The 19500-nt window shown below is 41.5% G+C and overlaps 3 protein-coding genes across 5 annotated transcripts in view; 2 read left to right on the forward strand and 1 right to left on the reverse strand.

Moving 5' to 3' along the window:
• dync1h1 (dynein, cytoplasmic 1, heavy chain 1) overlaps positions 1-8211 on the forward strand; it is a 32861-nt gene extending 24650 nt beyond the window's left edge. Inside the window, exons 56-78 of the mRNA XM_028565442.1 lie at positions 196-323; positions 464-617; positions 732-878; positions 1066-1216; positions 1376-1629; positions 1796-1930; positions 2020-2114; positions 2211-2385; positions 2556-2631; positions 2765-2925; positions 3010-3121; positions 3216-3276; positions 3361-3484; positions 3614-3727; positions 3821-3991; positions 4225-4442; positions 4561-4664; positions 6034-6242; positions 6516-6669; positions 6831-6973; positions 7098-7266; positions 7469-7593; positions 7750-8211. Coding sequence (XP_028421243.1) covers positions 196-323; positions 464-617; positions 732-878; positions 1066-1216; positions 1376-1629; positions 1796-1930; positions 2020-2114; positions 2211-2385; positions 2556-2631; positions 2765-2925; positions 3010-3121; positions 3216-3276; positions 3361-3484; positions 3614-3727; positions 3821-3991; positions 4225-4442; positions 4561-4664; positions 6034-6242; positions 6516-6669; positions 6831-6973; positions 7098-7266; positions 7469-7593; positions 7750-7878 — 3309 coding nt within the window. The 3' untranslated portion in view covers positions 7879-8211. The remainder of the gene's footprint in view (positions 1-195; positions 324-463; positions 618-731; positions 879-1065; positions 1217-1375; positions 1630-1795; positions 1931-2019; positions 2115-2210; positions 2386-2555; positions 2632-2764; positions 2926-3009; positions 3122-3215; positions 3277-3360; positions 3485-3613; positions 3728-3820; positions 3992-4224; positions 4443-4560; positions 4665-6033; positions 6243-6515; positions 6670-6830; positions 6974-7097; positions 7267-7468; positions 7594-7749) is intronic.
• Positions 8212-9219: 1008 nt separating this feature from the next.
• Positions 9220-11560, reverse strand: LOC114546969 (uncharacterized). Of its 3 annotated transcripts, none has more exons than XM_028566170.1 (5): positions 11264-11559; positions 11004-11059; positions 10783-10854; positions 10317-10409; positions 9220-10216 (listed from the first exon to the last, which is right to left on the reverse strand). In XM_028566170.1, the coding sequence occupies exons 1-5, from the start codon at positions 11301-11303 to the stop codon at positions 9578-9580; spliced, it is 900 nt and encodes a 299-aa protein (XP_028421971.1). In that variant the 5' UTR covers positions 11304-11559; the 3' UTR covers positions 9220-9577. The 3 variants fall into 3 exon arrangements, with proteins under 3 accessions (XP_028421971.1, XP_028421970.1, XP_028421972.1); XM_028566169.1 differs by having other exon boundaries at positions 10783-10857; positions 11264-11550; XM_028566171.1 differs by lacking the exon at positions 11004-11059 and having other exon boundaries at positions 10783-10857; positions 11264-11560.
• A 605-nt stretch (positions 11561-12165) lies between these two features.
• Positions 12166-18998, forward strand: wdr20a (WD repeat domain 20a). The gene is made up of 4 exons (XM_028566549.1): positions 12166-12526; positions 15069-15251; positions 15939-17282; positions 18553-18998. The coding sequence occupies exons 1-4, from the start codon at positions 12263-12265 to the stop codon at positions 18604-18606; spliced, it is 1845 nt and encodes a 614-aa protein (XP_028422350.1). The 5' UTR covers positions 12166-12262; the 3' UTR covers positions 18607-18998.
• The last annotated feature ends 502 nt before the right edge of the window (positions 18999-19500 follow it).

A 19500-nucleotide genomic window follows, 5' to 3' on the forward strand; every position in this document is an offset into this window, starting at 1 on the left:
GCTGTTGACCAATTATGGATCAGGCCTTTTAATACGATATTTTTGTTGACTATTGTTTTGTCTTAAGGCACACACATTCTCCTCTGCCACATACCCTACCATTTGCACAACCACACTTTGCATTTTTATTTTAATCTGATATCAGAATAAATGTTTTATTATAAACTCCCATGGATGTACACTTGTTTCCCCCAGTTCCGTACTGATATTGCCAGAACTGAGTACCTGTCCAATGCTGATGAAAGGCTCCGCTGGCAAGCCAACTCCCTCCCAGCTGATGACCTCTGCACTGAGAACGCCATCATGCTCAACCGGTACAACAGGTCAGTATCTTTCTCTTCTTCTGGTAATGTTTTTAGGTTGTATTACTATTGTGAAAATACTAAGCATTCCTTAGTATTAATTAGCCTTGTGTTGATTTCCCCTCCCATGTTCATCTATTCTATACCATTCCCCTCTCTAGGTACCCACTAATCATCGATCCATCAGGCCAAGCCACAGAGTTCATAATGAATGAGTACAAAGAACGCAAGATCACCAGAACCAGTTTCCTGGATGATGCCTTCAGGAAGAACCTGGAGAGTGCCTTGCGCTTCGGAAACCCACTGTTGGTCCAGGTATGAACGACTACTTCTCGGTGCCAACATAAAATTGTCAATGTCCAAGGCCCACATAGTCATCAAGGATTTGCTTATTTATAATAATGTATTCTTTTTTTTTTTGCCCTTCAGGATGTAGAAAGCTACGACCCCATCCTAAATCCGGTGCTGAACAGAGAAGTCCGCAGGACTGGAGGACGTGTCCTCATCACCCTGGGAGACCAGGACATCGATCTGTCACCTTCGTTCGTCATCTTCCTTTCTACACGAGACCCAACGGTGAGTAGATTTTATCTCTAGATAATGTAAGATCATTACAGTATTTAACCAATTTTAATAGGTATAAGTCTATTAACAAAATATATTATAAAGAAAATTAGCTTTCATTTGAAAGAAACATTTCCATTATTAAAACTACTATATAATAAGGTTAATCTTTGTTATATGGTGTCTCTTTTGTATGCAGGTTGAGTTCCCACCAGACTTGTGTTCTCGTGTTACATTTGTAAACTTCACTGTGACACGCAGCAGCCTTCAGAGCCAGTGTCTCAACAAGGTCCTGAAGGCTGAGAGGCCTGATGTGGATGAGAAACGCTCCGACCTCCTCAAACTGCAGGGTGAGACAGAAAATGGCAGATGTGCTAACACAATGACAGGGCACAGCTGGGTTTGATGAGGACGATGAACACGATGCAACATAATTTAGACTTCACGGTGGAAAAACAATTCATTGATATGATAAAGCCGATCAACAACTGTCCTTCTGTCTCTTGTAGGTGAGTTCCAGCTGCGTCTGCGTCAGCTGGAGAAATCGCTGCTGCAGGCCCTCAATGAGGTTAAAGGCCGCATCCTAGATGATGACACCATCATCACCACGCTGGAGAACTTGAAGAAGGAGGCTGCTGAGGTGACCAGGAAGGTGGAGGAGACGGATATTGTCATGGCAGAGGTGGAGGCAGTGTCACAGCAATACCTGTCTCTGTCCTCTGCCTGCAGCAGCATCTACTTCACCATGGAATCTCTCAACCAGGTCTGGACATATCTTACCGGCTCTTTCACACAATCTTTTTTTTTTTTTTTTTTATCTCCGTATCACTAAACACATGCACACTAAATTATTCTGCCTACTATGTGCATACTTGTAAACCAGCCAAGCAACCATTTAATCAACACACATTTTTTGTATCTTTCACCAGATGCACTTCCTGTACCAGTACTCCCTTCACTTTTTCCTGGATACCTACCACACGGTGCTGTATGAGAACCCCAACCTCAAGGGCATCACCGATCATACACAGAGACTCGATGTCATCACCAAGGACCTCTTCCAGGTTTGCACCACATATTTTGAAAAAACTACTCCTTTTCCTTTGGTGGTATTATTGTAATAGACATCATTTGGTCATGTCTCTTCATGTAGGTGGTGTTCAACAGAGCAGCCAGAGGTATGCTGCACCTGGATCACATCTCTTTTGCCATGCTGCTGGCTAAAATCAGCATAAAGGGCATAACCAGGTAAGATGCTAGACTAATGTCCGGCCAGTGGTAGTATTACATAAAGCAAGGTTTCTCAGTAATATCAGACAACATAAATCGTGCATTTCTTTCCAGTGAGCCCTCCTATGATGCAGAGTTCCAGCACTACCTGCGTGGTAAGGAGATTGTTCTGACTGGCATGACACTGCCCAAAGTCAAAGGTCTGACCACGGAGCAGAGTGAGGCCATGGTTCGCCTCAGCCGCCTGCCAGCATTCAGCGACTTGGTGGAAAAGGTTCAGGCAGATGAGGTGAGTATTGACTCGGTCTGGTATAACTTATTGTATATTGTAATAATGAAATGGAAGCTGCATATGAACAAACATGTATTAATAGGCATACCTTTTAATTAAATACTTTATTTTCAATACAGACTGTATCAGTGATCCTTGTTGTTGTTTTGTTTTTTTGGTTACTTCAGCAATTCTTCATGTGGCTTGAGAGCAACACTCCAGATCTGTCTGTTCCTTATCTGTGGTCAGAGGAGAAGCAGTCCAGTAAGTATAGATTTGTCATATTTTGCAAATGATGCATGAATATTAAGGCCAATCAGATATGGATTTAAATATACTGTAAATTAAATGTATATATTCTCTGTATACCTGACCTGCTCTGCTCTTCCTTGTTCAGCTGCCATTGGCCAGGCAGTGCACCAGCTGTTGCTGATTCAGGCCTTCCGCCCCGACCGTCTGCTGGCTATGTCCCACATTTTTGTCTCAAAGGTGCTGGGAGAGACCTTCATGAACATCATCGAGCAACCTCTTGACCTGGCTCATATTGTGGATAGCGAGGTAGTAACCAATATTTCTCCGATCATTGTCTCTCCAGATGCGTTTGCCATTGTCAGTGTTGTTTAATCTGTCTTGTGTCTGTAGGTGAAGCCCAGCACTCCAGTGCTGATGTGTTCTGTACCAGGTTACGATGCCAGCGGCCTAGTCCGAGATCTGGCTGTTGAGGAGAACCAACAAATCACCTCCATCTCTATTGGTTAGGATAGAAAAAACTCATAATATTGACTCATAAATGATCTTCTAAAGTTTAGTGAGGATATCGATGATAAATGTCCCTACACTGTCCACAGGTTCGGCTGAGGGCTTCAATAAGGCAGACAGAGACATCAACACTGCTGTCAAGTCTGGCAGGTGGGTAATGTTTGTTCTGTGTATTTTCTCAGCATGAACAATTTGTTTTGTTGTGCTGGTATCCTGACTGTTTTCGTCCTGCAGGTGGGTGATGTTGGAGAACGTCCACTTGGCCCCCGGATGGCTGATGCAGCTGGAAAAGAAGCTCCACTCCATGCAGCCTCATGCCAGCTTCAGGCTTTTCTTAACAATGGAGATCAACCCTAAGGTAAACCACATCACTTGTCATTTCTTTTCCATATTACAAATTCTGTAAATTAATTCTGAGTTCTAGCCATTTTCTAGTTCATTTTTTCTTTCACTCCTTGAAAATCTCAGTACTGTGTTTTCCCGCCAGGTTCCAGTGAATCTGCTTCGCGCCGGTCGTATCTTTGTGTTTGAGCCTCCTCCTGGTGTCAAGGCCAACATGCTCAGAACCTTCAGCAGCATCCCTGTGGCTCGCATGTGCAAGGTGACTTAATCTGGAATTACTATCGCATACAGTCACGCCAAAAGCTTTTGATTGCACTTGCTATCTAAAATAAATGTTTCCATCTCTCTGCAGGCTCCCAACGAGCGTGCTCGTCTCTACTTCCTGCTGGCTTGGTTCCATGCAGTCATTCAGGAGCGTCTGCGCTATGCACCACTGGGCTGGTCCAAGAAGTATGAGTTTGGAGAGTCTGACCTCCGCTCTGCCTGCGACACCGTTGACACCTGGCTGGATGACACTGCTAAGGTTGGAGATTATTTCAGAAATCAGTGCTTTTAAATGTGTCGGCATAAGAATTATTTGTTGCCAATATTGACTTATATCAACTACCCATAAATTCAATTACCCAAAAATTCATGCAGTTCAAACAGTAAATTCATCAAATAAATTACTTGGCCTTAGAATTTTGTTCAGTGTGTTAATATGTTGTATAATAACCTTGTCACACTTTACCTTTACACACACACACCCACACACAGGGCCGTCAAAATATTGCACCAGACAAGATCCCTTGGGCGGCTCTAAAAACCCTGATGGCCCAGTCCATCTATGGCGGCCGCATTGACAATGAGTTTGACCAGCGTCTGCTCAACACCTTCCTGGATCGCATCTTCACCAAGCGAAGCTTCGACAGCGAGTTCAAACTGGCTCTCAAGGTTGACGGGCACAAGGACATCAAGATGCCCGATGGCATTAGGTCAGTACTGTCTTTTCTGAGAATTACCTCACTTTTATATATTTATTTTGAAAGGATGTTTTCCTGATGACCTAAACCAGGGAAATGGTTTATGATTTATGATTTTGATTTATTACAGGCGCGAGGAATTCATTCACTGGGTGGAGATGCTTCCCGACACTCAGACTCCATCTTGGCTCGGGTTGCCTAGCAATGCTGAGAAGGTCCTGCTCACCACTCAGGGTACGCCACAGCCGGTCATCTTCATGATCTGTACTCGGTGTTCTGTCACAGTAACTGGACCACAACACATCCTGAATCTTATTCCTTAATCCATCCGTTCCGATTTCATGTTTTCACAGCGGGTCATTAACCATCTCTCTCTCTGTTCCAGTGTCTACTTTTATTTTGACAGGGTGACACAGTGCAATGAGCGGTCAAGATCTTGTATTTTTGTGTGTGCTGTGTGTGTGTGTGTGTGTGTGTGTGTGTGTGTGTGTGTGTGTGTGTGTGTGTGTGTGTGTGTGTGTGTGTGTGTGTGTGTGTGTGTGTGTGTGTGTGTGTGTGTGTGTGTGTGTGTGTGTGTGTGTGTGTGTGTGTGTGTGTGTGTGTGTGTGTGTGTGTGTGTGTGTGTGTGTGTGTGTGTGTGTGTGTGTGTGTGTGTGTGTGTGTGTGTGTGTGTGTGTGTGTGTGTGTGTGTGTGTGTGTGTGTGTGTGTGTGTGTGTGTGTGTTGAAGAATATATGGAAGGGATACTTTGCTGATTTAAAACCAGCACTGTAGCACCATGAAAGCCAAACACTGTTTCATCTAAACACACTGCCATGACACAAAATCTCTCTTTAAGGGTGCTCCCTTTACTAATCCCTCATCTTGTCATGGGTTCAATTCACCAGTTAGTTTTCTATAATATCACAAGTAGCTTCTAGTATCAGTCTTGTATATCATAGTCACACAGTTTAGCTCTGTAGTTGTAGCCTTCAGCAGTCATAGCCATCATACTTTTAGAAGGTGCTCTGTCCAAAGGAAGGGTGTCCTCACCCTCCAGCAGCTGTATTTCACATCCATCATGTCGCTTTGCTAAAATATTATCCCCACCCTCAAGATTCAAAACAACCACACTCCTCCCCATCCCCTCAATCATACCCTCACTCCCCTTTTTTGTTGGATTGATTTCCAAACCCTCTCCAAACTCCCACAATCCCAGCTGCCGAAGCATCCACCCCTTGGCCAACCGGCCACACTCTACCTCTCCCTCATCCTCACTCCTACTCCTTACTTTATGTTACCCTACATTGGTTATGTTCATTTCTTCTACAGATACAGACAGTCAAGAATGCAGTTCATTTGTCCACTTGGGAACTTGATTGTTGAATGTACACTTGATGGAAATATTGCCTGAAGCCTTGTGTGTCCTACCCAGTGTAATCCTAATTTGTTTCTTCTTATTCTTCTAACAAACTTCTTTTTTGATAAAAACAAACCTTTTATTAACACACCCTCAAGGTAAGCTGTTTGTGTCCTTGTTGCACTATTAATTTCTTCTCCCCCCTACCTTCCACCATGGCCTTGTCTTCCACCTCCCTCCCTGCTCCCTCCACCTGGCTGCGTAGGCATTGACATGATGGGTAAGATGCTGAAAATGCAGACGTTGGAGGATGAGGATGACCTTGCCTACGAGACAGAGATAAAGGAGCGCGCTTCGTCCACACCTGAAGCCCAGCCGGCCTGGATGAGGACCCTCCACACCACTGCCTGCAACTGGCTGCAGCTCATGCCCCAAACAGTCAATCCACTCAAACGCACAGTGGAGAACATCAAGGTAATGGAAGAAATAAGAAGGAAGGTGGTTGGCAAGCAGACTTCAGGAGACGTACCTATAATATTGTGTTCTGTACAAGAAGCTGTACAACATTTTTGGCAATTACTGTTATGTTGATCAGTTTTATGTTTTTGTGCTAGACTTGTGAAGTAACAAGTTAAAATGAAACCAACTATAATCGCAGGTTTGAATTTCAGCAGGTGAACATGTACTTCATTTCTTTTTGTCATTCTATATTTGATTTAATGTCCAATGTGTCCAAACGCACACCAGGACCCACTGTTCAGGTTCTTCGAGCGTGAGGTGAAGATGGGTTGCAATATGCTGCAGGAGGTCCGTCAGGATCTAGCCGATGTGGTGCAAGTGTGCGAGGGCAAGAAGAAGCAGACCAACGACCTGCGCACACTCATTAGCGAACTTGTTAAAGGTAAAATCTTACTTTTTCACTCAGATTTATTCATGCGTTTTGTGAATATAGGAAAATCCCTGCACACTTAAAATCCTCATTGTCGGTCTTCACCAGGATGTCCTTGAACAGATTATACTTTGAGGGAATAACACGGGTATACACTTGTTTTTCTTTCTCAGGCATCCTCCCTCGCAGCTGGTGTCGCTACACAGTTCCAGCCTCCATGACTGTGATCCAGTGGGTGGCAGACTTCAGTGAGCGAATCAAACAGCTGCAGCAGATCTCCCAGGGAGCTGCCAGTGGTGGTGCTAAGGAACTGAAGGTACTGTTTGGTTAACAGTTTGTGTACAACATCAAACAACCTGTAGCTAAATAGTATTGATAGGTTCCTTAAACACTGGCAGAGCCACTTACAGTACTGTTATTTTTATTTTTCTCCTCTTTAGAACATCCATGTGTGCCTCGGCGGCCTGTTTGTGCCAGAGGCTTACATTACCGCTACACGCCAGTATGTGGCCCAGGCAAACAGCTGGTCCCTGGAAGAGCTGTGTCTGGAGGTCAATGTCACCACCGCCCAGGGTGCCGCACTGGATGCCTGCAGCTTCGGCATCAAAGGTCAGACGAGCAGGGTCCCACTAATTATTTACCGCCCTAGTCATGAGTGTGGCAAATACCCCCATAACTCTTGAAAATGTGAATCCAGTTGTCACCAAAATAAATGTGTTCTAATATATATATTGTGGATTTGTGTAAAAAAACAAACAAGATAAATAAATTCAAGGGTTCTAATGCAGAATGTGCTCACGGTTTCTCTCAGGTTTGAAACTGCAGGGAGCTACATGTGCCAACAACAAGCTGTCGCTGTCCACCTCCATCTCCACTGAGCTGCCTCTCACTCAGCTCCGCTGGATCAAGCAAAGCAACACTGAGCAGAGACACATGGTATGAACAAGATGTGTATACACAATATAAAACTGCATCTTTCTATCAAATAATCTATACAGTCAGACGATTTAGAAAAATATATAATAATGCCTTTAATTCACCTTTTGCAATAGTTTTGGCTGTCTCATCCCGTTTTTCTTCTTCTCATTGCAGGTGACTCTTCCCGTGTACCTGAACTTCACCAGGTCTGACCTCATCTTCACTGTTGACTTTGACATTGCCACCAAGGAAGATCCACATAGCTTCTATGAGCGTGGCGTTGCTGTCTTGTGCACAGAGTAGATGGAACATTCATCATTCCTAAAGAGACCAGAGAGTCTTGATTATTAAACCACACATAATCCCTTGCATTCATTGCTTATTAACCACAATTTAAAAATGAGTTTGTAGCTTTGCATTCCAATAGAAACGGAATTACGAATATTCTTGGATCAGTAATTAGCATGTCGCCATTCTTAGTGTTTTTGGAAAGTGTCTTAGAAGGTCAAGAGAATGTTGTCAGATGGATGAAGAGAAGATGAAATGTTGGAAAGGAAAGTGAAAGAAAGATGTTTTTATGATGGAAACTGTAGGTTTTTAGATTGAATAAAGTCTGATGGAATTAAATGAACTACATTAATGACTGCAGCGTGGTGTTTCAAGATAAATGAAATTGACACAAATGGTAAAACAGGTTGTCCTAATTAAAAACAATTTGTTAGAATTGATTACCTTTGTCATTAACGACCCTTCTGAGGGGAATCCCACTCTTTGTGTTATATAAATTAAGTTCAGCAATCTGGAATAGTGGACAGCATCACACATAATATAACCATTGACTTTCATAGGAATTTCCAGGAGATGGTTTCTTGTTTTAGCCCAGATCATTTCATGACTTCTGGACATGGTATTGGACATTAACTTTGTGCTGAACTTCAGTTCTTGCCCTCTGTCTTTATGACAGTTGTACAACATTTTATTAGCTAATATCAGCAAAGACACTGAACTGAACCAGATTAGGAGCTGTGAAAGTTACATTTCAGTATTTCATCCATTTGCCGGTTGGAGGGATAAGCTTGTTTTTGCTAAAAATATAAAACCATAACTTCTACAAGATATTAAGGAAAATGAAGAAGTTTCACAACACTTATGTGTAACATGTCAGACATAAGGATATGAGATTTAGGTTCTCGTCTGTGGCAAAAACCTGGAATATATAACGGTTATTCAAGACTACCCAAATTAGAAATAGATACTATCATTGACTTCCAAGATGAATTTACGCAGTATCCTACAGTACTGCAGTCTGCAAGAGAACTACAAATATTTTTCAGCAAGACAACCCCAAACAAAGCCAAAGTTACACAGGAATGGCTTAAACAATGCTTCAGCCTGGAGAATATGGTACTTTTGCAATCTTAATATTTCTCATTGGGATACATTTTTAGAAAGTAAAATTTGATCAGCTCATAATTTTAACAAAATTAGATTGTAATGAAACCCCTGTAGCTAAAATTCAGTGGCGCTAGAGTTGCTCATAGCCATCTTAATCATTAAAATCAGGTGCTCAAACTTTACTATCCAGTGTAGTAGTAGATACTTATTTAGCTTATGTGGACAATAAACAACAACCAGTATCATGTATTAATTTTCTTTTTGAAATACGTTTCACTTTTATTGGTCTGGAAAATACAGTTTCTTCATTGCCAGTGCATTGGCTGTACTTTGCTCTATTATTGAGACCGAGGTTACTATGGCAATTCTCCCAACAAAAAACATAATTGCTTAAAGACAATCAGCACATTATGTGACACCTGTGAGACACTCAAAATAACTGGAGGTAGAAATACAAACCCTCAGGTCTCAACACCATTTTATCTATACATCCGTAAACAAAGTGCATTGCCAAGTAACTATTTATAGTCTTTCATTCTACCTTAAATTGTTAAGGCGTTGAATAAGACTGCAGTAAGTTAGTTGGTCAGTCAAAGGCTAGATGGCTCTAACATGGTTCAGATGCTGAGTCCCTTTCTTCTGGTTTGTCCTCCATGTTGACAACACACTGCCTCTTTCTTTGCCCCAGCTCCACCACTTCTGCTCCAGGGAAACCCATCTTTCTCTTGGAAAGCAATCGCAGGTTACATGGGCAGGGGGGTCTCTCAGAGGAGCTATCCAGCATCTGGGACGAACTTCCTCCCACTGGGTTTAGAGGTCCAGGTGTGTGAGGTGTTGAGGATCTTGTAGCATGCAAGTCTGAATCGTCAAATTGGCAATGCAATTCTATATCCATGGTTTGGGTGTGCATTGTTGAATCATTGGCCATTTCCTTTGTAAGACCATCCCTGTCACTGTGGGAGGGCAGAATGTCAAGCTCAGAGAGACACAGCTCAGAGTCACTCTCACATTTCATCTGGACATCCAGAAGATGTTGCTGCTCTGTTACAGGATCTCGCTTCCCATTTTTCACCACTTCCTTGAGGGAAACGGAAGCAGGGTGATGAAGGATAAACCTCCTGCTCCTGCCTGAGAACCGACAGCTGCCTCCACTTTTTCCCTGCGGCCTCGTTCGCCTGCTGGAGACACCCACATCGATGTTTGACTTGTCAGAATCCTCAGAGCTCCCATCGTATGGGTCCAAGAACTACAGTCACAAGGACACATGCATTCATTCATAAACACAAAGAACAGCAGGAAGCTTCTGCAGCAGAAGTAGATGGATTAGACAAAAGGAGAATGCTTACCAAAGAATAACAACCATGCCTTCCTACAGGCTTATGTGTTAACGGCAATGTCCGATGAAAAGTCCCACTCTCTGGTGTACTGCTCACACATCCCTGCTCAACAAGGAATTCAGTGATTTTTGATTGCATTGACGAAACAGTTATTCATTTTTAAACCTAAAAGCTCTATGCTTGCTGGAGCCCATTCCAGCGTGCCCTTCCCAAATGATGTTACTGACATCACAAAAGACAAGTCTGTGGACATAAGAGGGTTTGTGTGTGTGCAGTGTCCAGTGGTCTTCTGGGGAATTGACTCAATTTGATCCCATTTTAAAAATAAAATTCATGAAGCTATCCAGTGAAAAATAGTCTGGGACTGGGTGTAATCTATTTGAATTTATTTAAAATATGTATACTACAATCAAGTTTATATTGTCACTTGCACTTATTGTGTGTGTAATGTTTACAATGAGACGTAAAGCAATACCATAGTGCTGGTGTCTGACCATCTTGGACTAATCTCTGAGTCAGAATCGGTGCTGGACTCCACTTTACACATCTCCTGAAAGAAAACAGAGTCACTAAGGTCCACATTTGTATGTCAAAGAGAAAAAACAGTAAAATGCAAGTGATCTTGAATTTTCAGATTTGAAAAAAGGGACAAGAGCACTCTCAATATGGTGATGAAATGTGGCTAACTGATCTCACCATGTATTTGAAAGCAAGCTGGTCCATGTTGTTGGGCACATGTCTATTCCTGTGTTCTAATTTGAGACAATAAATGTGAATTTGATGCGCATTGATGCAATTCAGCACATTCAGAAGACCCCAAACATAAATACATCTGTTTTTGGTTAAAAACTATATGTAGAAAAAGTTACCCAAACGATATTACAAATTCTAACGTTAGTATGGTTTGTTTTTAATTCTGCCAAAAAATTAAATTAAATAAATACAAATATTGATACCTGGAAGTATGATCTGTCGTCTTCTTCTTCTATATGCCATGGCATTTACCGCGTATAACTTTTTTGGACCACGATAAAGTAGAAGATACTTAAAAGAACTTTTTTGAGCCAGTAGGTTAATTAACTAGCAGTGTATCAGGTGCCTTTGATATGATGCATCCAAGTGTGGAAACAGGTGAGCAGTCTACGCACGGTAAACAGCATTGACACGAGTTCAAAACGCCACTTAGCTTGCTAATTACAAGATTTTAACAAAATAATACGTCCGGTGACTTATTTTTCAAAATAAAACTCTCATTGACCTTGCTGCTGCACCACAGCCTAAATGCTAGTTTTTAAATGTGGTCATCCTGACCTAGTTTTACAGTCTATGATCCTGACCAACTTGATTCGTCTGTTTTTTTCATATGTATATTTTGAAGCGTTATTTTTTGTAATATGGTATTTAAAGAGTTTCTAAATCCGCACATGCCAGAAGCGGTAGGCTACATAACTTCAAAGCAAATCAACGTTTGGTTCATCAATAACAACATATCTCACAGTTGTAAATGTTTAGTTTTTTCCACATGTACTATTTGTAATCTAAACTTAGTAATGCTGCAACGTTTTAGGAAAGTGCAAAGTTGTGGCAACTGTCGTATCCTCCTACAAGGAAAATAGAAAGAAGGAGCTGTCATGACCAGTGAGGATCATTGTCATTACTCAACACCATGCTCATCCCTACGACATTAACTATAAAACAACCCGTGTGTTTGATTGTAATAGATCATCTTTGCTATCCGAACTAACCAACCATCGAACTGTTAATGATAGTTAATAATATTCAGGAGGGCTAACGTTAGCCAGCTGTATACATCATTTTGACTGTTCATTTTTTTTTCTATTTTCCTTGCTCTATCAGTTCCCCCGTGAACCGTTAGGGGGAACGGGAGAGCTGGAATCCCGCTATACGGCCCGCTCCCCTCCGTGCGTAAGATCCGGCCTGGGGGAAAGGGATGAATGTTAATTTCAAAGATGGCGGCGGAGGGAGGAGGGAAGGAGATGAACGAAATTAAAACTCAGTTCACCACTCGGGAAGGCGTCTACAAACTCCTCACTCACTCCGAATACAGCCGTCCTAACAGGGTGCCTTTCAACTCGCAAGGTTCCAACCCCGTCAAGGTCTCCTTCGTGAACGTCAACGACCAGTCGGGCAACGGCGACAGGATCTGTTTCAATGTGGGCCGTGAGCTCTACTTCTACATCTACAAAGGCGTTAGAAAGGTAATGTTAGCCTGGCTAACGTGGCTATTGTAAACGGAAATTCGTGATACTGCATGTTAATACACATCACTGCTGACTTAGCTGTTACTAAACTTCGGGCTTGTGTTGGCTGTATTGAATAACTCTGGCAGGTGCTTGACTTTGAAATTTGCTGGCAGCTAGCTAGCTAGAAGCTACGATGAAGCTAGCCCAACGCAACTTGCTAACGTTAGCAGACGCTACTCCGAGGCCAGTGGCTAAATTCCGTCCCCAGTCCGTCAAGCTGTTTTTTGTTTTACTGGATAGTAGGATTCGTGAGTTTGGATAACGAGGGTAAAGTTGACCTTTTGATTTAAGTTGTCAGGGCTGACATTGTTGCTGCAACGATTAGCTATAGTTTGTGATGACAGTGACAGTTCGTACGTTGCCACCCATAACACCTGTCGACGCCTTTTGACTGACAGATGTGGACAAATCACAATGATGCCGGTTGGGGCTGGGTGTAGTTAAAGAGAATATTGATCCCGGTTCCTTAACGATACTTTTTTCGATACCAATTTGATAAAATCCTTTTTTACATAAAAAATTATAACATTACACATTTTTATTTTTCAGCTCCTTTAACGTTACACCGGTACCACACACACTGTAGTCAAGCCTCTCAAAATACAACAACACACACTTTAATGAATTTCTTGGCATGTAGTGATATTATTATAACGTTAGCTAGTTTGTTGTGACATTTATGGCGGAGCTTTTAGTTTGTTATATAATTTGTAATTCCAAGGGATACACGCCTTTTGAAGGCTCTGTCACTGCGCAACTCATGGTGATCGTGGGTCCTGACCATAGACTGTAACTATTAACAGTCTATGGTCCTGACAAGTATGTGATTTCCACTAGTTCCCCACCTTTTTGTTAAACTAGAAAATTATTATAATTCACTATCTGGAGTTATGGATAGTTGCCTACAATATGCTGGATTATAGTGCTACAGGCTCTGCCACATGCTGCATTTAAAAAACAAAGAAGTTGTATACATTTAGTCACTAACGATATATATAAAGTGGTTCCCGCTTGACATCACAAGTTGACAGGAATCAGCTTGCAGCATCAAGTTAGAAGCAGAAGCAATGTGTCGTACTAGCCTTTTAATTATTCACACTGAAACATGTCATGTGTGTCATCATTCTGGTGTAAAGCCACATTAGACCTGCTAAAGTAAGGCAAGGCAATTCATTTATATAGCACAAGTCAGAGACAAAGGCAATTCAAAGTGTTTTTACATGAGCATAAACACACAAAACAGATTAAACTAAAAATACAACCGGTCATTAAAGAGAGAAAGGAAAAAAAACAGATTTAAAATTCTTTAGAAGTATAGGAATGACCATCTCTAAAAGACCTCAGGGAAAGCAATGGCAAACGGAAAAAGGCTGAACTACCAGAAGTTAGAACAATCCTAGAGTTGGTATTACAAAAAAACTTGAAAAAGAAATAGTGTGTAATAGTAATTCTAGTATTGTTAATCCTGGCAATATAAGGTTGACATGTGAAAATGGCAAGTTCTTACGGCACAAGCATAGTCCTATGCCTGTTAAAGACAATGATATTTGCTTTCAGTGTATTAATAACAAATTCTAAGACAATGTTCACAATACATCACCAGATTGATTATTTGTCCTACTACTCTGGTATGTTTTGCTGGAGCAGATACTTGGTTACATGTTTACAGCAAAAATAGCAAGACCGTCCTTACTATTGTTACAGCCAACAGTTAACAAATCTAGCAGCTCACAAGGACCTGTTTATTTCTTGTACGTGTATATCCGTAAACACTCTTCAAAGTATCATGCACCACTGTTGATATAGGCTTATTATTATTTACCCTTTTTGCTGATAATGTCAATCATCAAAGCACTGTCTAATACTGTGTATGTTGTTATGAAGTATAGCTGCTGTGTTTTTGACTGGACTCTTGATTTGAACTACTTGTAGGATTTCGTTTGACATTTTGTGTCTCTGATGAAGATATTGACAGTATTGGGGGAAGCCCTGAGTCATCATCTTCAAAGAAATTTCAATTCTTCCTGTAAATAATTAATAAATGGAACTGTTGTTATTCTGGTTATCTGCAGTATATGCCCAGGGTGTCTAGTTTACTGCAGTAAAATAATGTTTCCCTAACATCAAAAAAAAACTGCACATCATACACTCAGTGACTGACGGCTTTCTGATGTGTTGTTAAATGTCGTACATAACTATTTTGAGTTCAGATGTCACATCTTGTACACTTTGGTTGCAAGTCACTTGATTTAAGAAGGATTTGACCAACTTGAATGTCTTCTTCCTAATTAGTGGAATTAAGTGTTCCTTCAGCTCCTCTATAGTCAGTGTCAATGTGGGTGTCAATGTGATTGAAGAAACAATATAACTGTACACTCTGCTCCAACTAACAAGTTTGACCAACGATAGCCTTTGTCATGCATAAAGTGCATAGTCATTTTAGCTATTTAAAGGTTACTCCACTCACTTCATGTGCTTTCGTGCTTTCTCTCTTCAGGCTGCTGACCTGAGCAAGCCCATAGACAAGCGTATCTACAAGGGAACGCAGCCCACCTGTCATGACTTCAACCACCTCACAGCCACAGCAGAGAGTGTGTCCTTGCTTGTGGGTTTCTCTGCAGGACAGGTACAGCTCATTGACCCCATCAAGAAGGAGACAAGCAAGCTCTTCAATGAGGAGGTAGGTCTATGTGGGACAGAGGTTAGAGTTCTGTGTATTGCGCCAGTGGTGGAAAAATTGGGAGAGACGGTGGATTTTCACATAGAATTTTTCACCAAATTGACCGTATTACTGTTAATGTTGAGCCTTGTTGTCAGAAAGACATCAGATTTATTTTTATTTTTTTTTCTGCAATTACAGGTGAAAGGGTACTTATTTTTGTTGCATCCCAATGAGACAAGTGAACATATGCCCCGCATGAAAACCATGAATTAGTCTACAAATCACAACAGATTGGGCAGTATTAAAAATAATCCCTCATTGGTCTAAAATAATATTTCAGTATTGTTCTTAAACTGTAATTACATTTTTCTATTTATCCTTGTAGTAAACTCTTCCACCTTTATGTAGATGATTTAAGGCATCTGCATGGTAACAAGTTTAATGTGTTTTTAAAGGATAGCTTTTCTTTTAGTTTATGCTCCTTTTTGTATTTTTCCTGCCCAACACCATTAAACAGAATATTAACAAGTGGCCTGGGACTATTAGGAGTATTCTATGTTAAATTGTAAGACTTTCAACATATTCAGACTATTGATTTATTGATGGCATTGAGCTGATGTTATTTTTTTTCCCACTCCCCTTTTTCCTCCACTCTCTCCTCCCCTGTCTGCCTCTCAAACTTCAACCTTCCCTCTCTCCTGTCAGAGACTAATAGACAAGTCCAGAGTAACATGTGTGAAATGGGTGCCAGGCTCTGAGAGCCTGTTTCTGGTCTCTCATGCCAGTGGAAATATGTACCTGTACAACGTGGAGCATACTTGTGGCACCACAGCTCCACACTACCAGCTGCTTAAACAGGGAGAGAACTACTCTGTGCACACTTGTAAGAGTAAATCCACGCGGAACCCTCTCCTTAAATGGACAGTGGGTGAGGGGGCTCTGAATGAGTTTGCCTTCTCTCCAGATGGGAAGTTCCTTGCCTGCGTTAGCCAAGACGGCTTCCTACGAGTCTTTAACTTTGACGCGGTCGAACTTCATGGCACCATGAAGAGCTACTTTGGTGGCTTGTTGTGTGTGTGCTGGAGCCCTGATGGAAAGTACATAGTTGCAGGTGGAGAGGACGATTTAGTGACAGTGTGGTCGTTTTTGGACTGCAGAGTCATCGCCCGAGGTCATGGGCACAAGTCATGGGTTAGTGTGGTGGCATTTGACCATTACACCACCAGCGTGGAAGAGAGTGACCCAATGGAGTTCAGTGGCAGCGATGAGGACTTCCAGGATCAGATGATCCACTTTGGACGAGACCGGGCCAACAGTACGCAGTCCCGACTCTCCAAGCGCAACTCCACGGACAGTCGGCCTGTTAGTGTCACATACCGGTTTGGCTCAGTGGGCCAGGACACTCAGCTGTGCCTATGGGACCTCACTGAGGACATCCTTTTCCCCCATCTTCCGCTCTCACGGACACGGACACACACTAACGTGATGAATGCTACCAGCCCCCCTGCGGGTGCTACAATAATCACTAACGCCTCTAGTAACACTACTAATGGAAACAACAGTGGTGCCAATACTCCTGGCATTAACTCCCTCTCTACTACATTACCACGCTCCAACAGCCTACCCCATTCAGCCGGCACCACAACAACAACGGCAAACAATACCAACAAGGCTGGCAGTGGTGGTGGCATCGGCAGTGGTATTATGGACAGTGCGATTGCTACAGGTGTGAGTAAGTTTGCCACGCTTTCACTCCATGATCGGAAGGAACGCCACCACGAGAAGGACCACAAACGCAACCACAGCATGGGTCACATCAGCAGCAAGAGCAGCGACAAGCTCAACCTGCTGACAAAAACCAAAACAGACCCTGCTAAGACTCTGGGCACTCTGCTGTGCCCGCGTATGGAGGATGTGCCCCTCCTTGAGCCTCTCATCTGTAAAAAGATAGCACACGAGAGACTGACTGTACTCATATTTTTAGAGGACTGTTTAGTGACTGCTTGTCAGGAGGGATTTATTTGCACATGGGCGAGGCCAGGCAAAGTGGTAAGTTCTTTTTAATGTAGGAAAATGTGGGGGAAATTGAAGTGTCTTTCAATCTTAAACTGTCCGAAAATCAGTTGGTGGGCTGTAACTTAACATAAAGACATATTCTGAAAAAGTATGGCCATTAGGAATAGCATTTTTAGTCAGATTGTCGCTCTCTGCAGGCAGGCAAGTAACATATCAGACTTTGTTTAATGTACACCTGCTTTCCAATGGAAAAACCTATTATGCCTAAGTTTCAAATATATCCAATGCTATAAAATTAATAGTCTGGTTATATAATACATTCTAATAAGGATGGTTTCCTGTGTAGACCTGTGAGGGGAAAGAGGACGATAATCCATATGAAGTGTGTTCATTGGTTCATCATAATCATTCCACAATGCATAGCAGCATAGCCAAGAAGTCATTTGCATACACTCTCACATTTCAGCTTTTATGCAAATAGCTCTGTATTTGCCCAAATAATCTCTGTAGTTCCTCACATGCTTACTGCTTAATATGTGTATACGCCCTTGTATACTTCCCTTTTCTCTGTGTTTCGAGAGACTTTGCCAGAACAAGGCACATGATAGTCTGGATCCGGAACATACTGTACGTCTGAAGGCTAGTTAGTCCAGTGAGTTACTACATTAACAGGCGCTTAGAGGCAAGAATGCTCTTGACGTTTACTCAAATGTCTCATAAGTTAAAATGAGAAAACAAACAATGCCATGATATTTAGGAGTACACTTGTATCTTCTGAAGAAAAAAAAAAAAAAGATTATGGCCCCACAGAGCCTGTAGTGGGTACAAATTCTGATGAATACAAACCACTTAATACAACTAAAGTGCTATTAGAATTCAGTAATAGGAAATAAGTTCAAACAACCCCCATTTTTTATGTTTGAGGTATTGAGTGTAAAAGCAGAAGTGCATGCTCAACGGTTTAAGTCTGCCTTGTAAAAAAAAAAAAACAACTAAAAGACAAAAATGCCCTCGAAGGTCAGATCAAGAGGTTATAAAAGCCCTCTGGAAAAACAAGTTAATTATCTGGTCATGTACATTAAAAGTGCCTTGATCAAGCAAACCTTTCAAAGACATTAGTCTTGCACTGTATACTGGCATACACTTTAACTGCTGTGCACAGGCTTTAATGAAATGCAAGGGACCGGGATATGAAAAGAAGAGGCTAGAGGCTAATTTCTAATGAGCTATTTGTTGCTTGATTTTTTTTTGCTACAGTATGTGAACTTTCCCAATGCAAATCTCCTTGTTTTCCTTTTTCCAGGGTTTATTGTCATCCCAAAACCAAGCCAGCTCTCCCAGTGGAACAGTAGTATAGCCACAATATTTCTGCTGCTAAAGAACCCTGCAACCCAGAGTCTGATGCTGCTCTTCACCCTGCAAGCATTGCAAGTTTTCCTTTTTTTTTTTTTTTTTTTTTATACCCCTTCCCCCCTCCCCCCTCCGATTGTGTTAATGGCTTTTCTGTTCTTTTCGTTTATCACTCACTTGACCTAGTGGAGGAATGAAGTAAGAAAAGGTGTGGTGCAATTGTGGACTATTGCGCTAATGTACTATTGTTCTCTGGAGTTTTAACACATTTTAGATTTTTAAAAATCTTTCTTTCATGTCAAATCTCATCAGACTTTTGTCCCCTCTGGAAATGAAGCTTGGCTTTGTTAGATGCAAACCAGACAATTGTGGCTTGAGATTAAAGGGATAGTTAATTTACTTTTCAGAATTTGTATGTAGCCCAGTCTCGGCTCAGGGTTACTGACTCAAATATGAATTTTGGATGAACTATCCGTTTGAGACCCAAGTGCGTGAGCATCTGAAAATTTTGCATCCATCCACATTCACCCACCACTTCTCTTTTGAGTAGAATCTCCCCATCAACGACTTTGCACTGATTTTGTTATTTTGTTTGTTTTTATAACTACTCTAATGGATCAAAAAAGAGGGTTGAGGACTGCCTTGTTGCACTCGGCTTTAACATCCTCAGTCTTGAAATCTGAATCTATAAAGTTGGATGCTGCAATCATAGTCTTTTTAAAAAAAAAAAAAAATTTGTTTGCACTTAAATTAGTTTATTAGAAGAAAATTGCTTTACATTTTTGGGTGTGCTCAGAACTCACAGATGGCTAATAACAGTAGGTGAAGAAAAATGATAAAAAATATTAAAACCTTTTATCTATTGAGCATTTATTTTAATATTATTTCAGATTCAAATCTG

This window comes from Perca flavescens, chromosome 20 (genome assembly GCF_004354835.1).
Source record: "Perca flavescens isolate YP-PL-M2 chromosome 20, PFLA_1.0, whole genome shotgun sequence".
Taxonomy (NCBI): Eukaryota; Metazoa; Chordata; class Actinopteri; order Perciformes; family Percidae; genus Perca; species Perca flavescens.